At 36.4% G+C, this 5,419-nt stretch overlaps 1 protein-coding gene across 1 annotated transcript; it reads left to right on the top strand.

The window, feature by feature from the left end:
* The first annotated feature begins 2,341 nt into the window (after positions 1–2,341).
* On the top strand, positions 2,342–5,419 carry LOC131303016 (uncharacterized). The gene is made up of 7 exons (XM_058329808.1): positions 2,342–2,493; positions 2,604–2,668; positions 2,780–2,834; positions 2,922–3,124; positions 3,203–4,461; positions 4,561–5,189; positions 5,285–5,419. The coding sequence occupies exons 1-7, from the start codon at positions 2,342–2,344 to the stop codon at positions 5,304–5,306; spliced, it is 2,385 nt and encodes a 794-aa protein (XP_058185791.1). The 3' UTR covers positions 5,307–5,419.

Genomic DNA, 5,419 nt, shown 5'->3' with positions numbered 1-5,419 from the left:
ATGAGGTAATGATGAGAAGTAAGGTCTTGATGTGACTAGACATGTAAGTATATGTAAATATAAGTGTAAGACTAGACATGGTTAGGTCCAAGTAGGCTTATAAGGCTAGGGAGAGGTAATGATTAAAGGTGAGAATCTTAATGACTAGTTAATACCCAATGGGTAACATTTCCCCTAGCAATCATATATATATATATACACACACATATATATCTAGGTGTACTTAGGTCTAAGTAGCTCTAATAGGTCTTAAGGAAGGTAATGATTAGGGTTAGGCTTCCAAAGATAATCCTATGGACCAATGGTTAACCATTTCCTAGAAAGTAAGTCTATGGTCAAGTAGTTATGATTAAAGTAGGCTATGAGTGCTACTTTTGGTAGTATCATGATTACAATCTTTGTCCAATGGTCTTTAAATGCTAGGGAAAGGTAACTAAGTCAATTGGTACTTAGGTTTGCCTAACTAAATGGTTGGAGACAAAACCTATTACCCAAAGGATAAGAATTTCCCTAACAACTATCGTTCAATGGGTAAAGAGAAAAGATACACTTGGAAGATGTAATGATGAGGAATAAAGTCAAGAATTGACTAGTCAAGAAAGTGCAATGATTTCCTAGTCTAGGGTTGGAAAGGTTCAACTAGGGTGTAGAAAGGTTCATAAGGTTCAAAATGTGTACCTAGGAATTAGGAGGATTCATAAGGCTCATAAGGTTAAACTAGATGAAACTAGCCTTGATAGGTAATTGGATTGGCCAAACTAGTTGGTTAGGAATTAACTAGACTTGCCAAGTAGGATTTCTAGCCAAGAAATATAACTTTAAGATTTTATTACACTCACAAGAAAAATATACAATTGTTTCTACAAGCATACTTGTCTTTAGAAAATGACTAGATTGTCTGGTGCCGAAAGATTAAATTTTTAGAAGCCTTAAATCAAATTATAACGGATTATTAGATATTAAAAAGGAATTTTAACAGCAAATTTCCAAGTAATGAAAAAAATTCAAATATTTAACAAAATTTTTATTTACCAAAAATCAGGATCATTACAATCATGTTGAATTTTGAAAGCTATTTTTGGAAAACACTAATTAAGATACAATCGCCACCCTCCTGATTTTCTTGTTGGACTATCTGGCTCTTCCTATCAACCTTTTCTTGGAGATGGAAGTTGGAGAGATGATAGGAACCTGATATTGATGACACCCGGCTGTTTTGGATTCGTTGATTCTGATTTTTGGCACTTTTTTCGCTTTTCTTCAAGTGATTGAATAGAGTTGGTGCAAAGGAAGTTTTTGTGGGATTCTCACTCAAAGTCTTCCTAAACTCATTATGTTGGAAATACCTGTCAATTAACATTGTCAAGCAAAATATATTCAGTTCATCCCGAACACTTTGGTGGGGATCTTAGTTTGAGTTCAAACTAATCCAAGGTTGGTAAATTAATTAACTTTATTTGATCATGAGTTTGATTACTCCTCGTTATGCACACTAGTCTTTTCGGTCCCCTTCAGTGTTACCTGACATTTCTAAAGATCGCCGTGTAGAGTTTATAAACAAAGCAACTTCTAGCCTAGGATGTAGTATATCAGTAGTATGCTAGTTCACTTCTTTATCTCGCCACTTCTTGTGCATAAGTTGTCACTCAACAAACCATTCCCTCAACTAAGCCATCTTTCCCCCCTTGAACATTGAGTTTCTTTTGGCAATATCTATGAAAGTTAACACCACCATATCACCTCCCATTGTATGAAATAGAACATGAGCATGTCGAAGATTTCTAAGATAATCTTGGATCAGAATAATAGGTTTAGTTGAAGATAGTTTGGCTAATGCACTTCGGTGGCTATTTCTAAGATAGGATTTGCAATTGGTAACAACATGGTTACATACTTATTTGTAATTGGCTCTAAGTCAGTAATTTACACCACCGGTTGGGGTAACTATTAAACATAACTTCAAGTCAACTATCGTGAGTGGAGTCAGGAACTTATTGAGGTATCAATTATTCCAACAATGGAAAGAACACCAACTACACCCATTATTTCTCCCTGGGTAAAAAGTTATTTACTTTAGCAAAGTTATTTACTTTAGCGTTTATAAAAAAGTTATTGATTCCTGCTTGACAAATTTCTAAAAATTATTTGGAATGTTGTGCGCATAAGATGGATAAGTAATGTTACACTTCTCCACAAAACCTAGAACTCCATAACACATGCTATCTAGAAAGGTTTTAACGAATCTCTAGTTTCCTAATCGCTGCCTTGGCTTTCGCCCTCTGAAGGTTCTCCTATGCAGTGATTTTAGCTTCGTCACTCTTCATTCTGAATGAATGAATGGATGAACTTAGAGAAAGTTAGACACACAGTAATTGAACCTGCTTTAGTTGGACTTGCTTTACTTGAAGAATCTGTAAGTTGCATTGTTTTGTATATATGTTGTTGTGTTTCTGCTGCTGCTGTGTCTGCTACTGCTGCTATGTTTCTGCTGCTGTGTCTGCCATTTCATAGAGCATCATAGAGCAGTGTAATTGTTGTTGCTGCGGCTGTTTTTCTATGGCTGCTGCTATTTTTCTCTGACCGCCTCTGTTGCTGTTTTGCAGCAAATTTTCTGTTATGGCAACTGTTTTTCACGTCAAGATGGTGTATCTTGTTGCTTTTTCCTATGGTGTATAGTCTACTGCTTTTTCCTAGGATTTTTGTTAGCATCCTTCGCACTTATTGTTCCAAGATGAGTGGACTTACCCTATGTGTTACATGTACAATTATATGATATCAGGAAACAAGCTTGGTGTTGTTAAGATGGTAGACAAAGATTGGGTGCGTTTGAATAGGTAATAGAAAAACTTTTTTAGACAACTATAGATAAACTAGTTACATATTCTTAAAACATTTAACACACTTAGCTTGTACATTTGTAGATGCACTGACGAGTATATGAATGCAGCATTGAACTATGTGGAGATGGCTAGTCAAAACGCAGGGTATTTAGGAAAGATTCTATGCCCTTGCAAACATTGTCGGAATTTGAGTCACCATTGTGTTGATGATGTTTATGAACACTTGGTCATAAATGGAATGGATCCTACATACACAACTTGGTTTCATCATGGGGAGGAACCAAGTGCTGCACAAAAACCTAAAGAAGTGGAAATGTCAGATGTGCATAACTTATATAGTGCGACTTATGCATGAGATGCAGACCATCTTGAACCACTTGACGAAGCTAGAGATGAGGCCTTTGCAAAAGCATTAGGGGATGCAGAAACTCCATTATACCCTGGTTGTGAAAAATATACGAAGTTGTCAGCAATTGTTACTTTGTACAAGATCAAAGCTGAAAATGAATGGATAGATGAGAGTTTCACTATTCTTTTGGGGAAGCTTCAGGATATGTTCCCCATAGATAATACAATGCTATGTTCTGTTCATGCAGTTAAAAAGTTCCTTAAAAAAATTGAATTAGGTTACGAGAAAATCCATGCTTGTGTGAAGGATTGTTGTTTATTCAGGAAAGAGAACGCAGAATTAGAGAACTGTCCAAAATGTGGTCATTCAAGATGGAAGGTAGACGTACGCACAAAGAAAATAAAAAATGGGGTTCCTGCTAAAGTGTTGAGATATTTTCCTATAATTCCAAGGTTTTGGAACATGTATAGGTCATTTGAAGTAGCTAAAGATTTGACATGGCACTCTACTCAAAGAAGTAGTGATGCCAAGATGCGATACCCGGTAGATTCACCAACTTGGAAAACAATCGATGATAAGTGGCCATCTTTCTCGGTAGACCCACAGAATCTAAGACTTGGTCTTGCTACCAATGGTTTCAATCCATTCCAGAATTTGAGTTCGACATATAGTTGTTGGCCCGTTATGCTAGTTTTGTACAACTTGCCACCTTGGTTATGGATGAAAAAGGAAAATGTTTTGTTGAACCTATTGATCCCAGGACCTAAGCAACCGGGTAATGATATTGATGTATATCTAGGACCTCTTATTGAAGACCTACAAATTTTGTGGACCAACGGAGCACCTGCTTATGACAGGGTCACTAACTCTACATTCAATCTGAGGGCAATTTTGATGTGGACAATGCATGATCTTCCAGCATATGGAAATGTTGCCGGGTGTACGACTAAGGGTAAATTTGCATGTCCTATAAGTGGTGAAAATACACATTTTCAATGGCTGAAATTTAGTAAGAAAATTGTATATTTGTGCCATAGGTGCTTTCTTCCACCATCTCACCCCTTTTGGAAGAAAAAATCATGGTTTGATGGAAAGGAAGAAAAGGGGAAAAAACCTAGAATCATGACTGGAAAACAAATTTTGGAAACTCTGAAAGATATGAAGAATGACTGGGGGAAAGGTGGAGAAGGAAATAAAAAACGAAAGCGGGACAATGAAGATAAACAAAGGTGGAAAAAGAGGTCAATCTTATTTGATTTATCATATTGGGAGGTAAGTTTTATCAATCAGCATTTTGATCAATCTATATCTTATATTTATATATATTGATCTTAGTATAGTTTATAATTGTTTTTCTACTATTCTATGTAGGAATTGCTAGTACGTAATAACTTAGATGTCATGCATATCATTAAAAGTATTATTGAGAGCCTTATTGGCATGCTGTTGGATATTAATGGAAAATCCAAGGATGGTTTAAATGCTCGCAAGGATATGCAAGATTTGGAAATAAAGCCCGACTTGCATCCAGAAGATCGAGGGTCTAGGACATATCTTCCTCTAGCTTCCTATACACTTTCCAAGGATGAGAAGCGAATATTTTGCAAGAGGTTGTTTGACTTAAAAGTACCTGATGGGTATAGTTCAAATATTGGGAATTGCGTATCAATGGATGAATTGAAGGTCACAGGGCTCAAATCTCATGATTGCCATGTGCTAATGCTTCAGTTGTTGCCTGTAGCCTTAAAGGTGTTACTACCAACTGGACCCAGAAATGCAATACTTCGCATTTACGCATTCTTCAACAGATTGTGTCAAAGAGCTATTGATCAAGAAGAAATGGCATCCCTTAAGGATGAGGTGGTTGAAACGTTATGCATGCTTGAGAGGTTCTTTCCACCTTCGTTCTTTGATATCATGGTGCACTTAACAATTCACTTAGGACGAGAAGCACGACTTTGTGGGCCAGTCCAATATCGTTGGATGTACCTTTTTGAGAGGTGAATCCTTTTAGTTTTTTTTAATGAATAATTATCTATGGTTCTGTCCATCATCTATGATTGTATAATGTGAATGTACTTTTCTTCATGATAAGACATATGAAGATATACAAATGAAGTGTTGGGAATCATGCACGACTTGAAGGTTGTATAGCATAATGCTACCTTGTAGAAGAGTGTATAACATTTTGCAGCCGACACATGAAATCTGTGGAAACAACCAATAGGGG

Source organism: Rhododendron vialii, chromosome 10a (assembly GCF_030253575.1).
Source record: "Rhododendron vialii isolate Sample 1 chromosome 10a, ASM3025357v1".
NCBI classification, from domain to species: Eukaryota; Viridiplantae; Streptophyta; class Magnoliopsida; order Ericales; family Ericaceae; genus Rhododendron; species Rhododendron vialii.
Note: the sequence above shows the minus strand (reverse complement) of the source record. Positions and strands in the feature narration are given on the sequence as shown.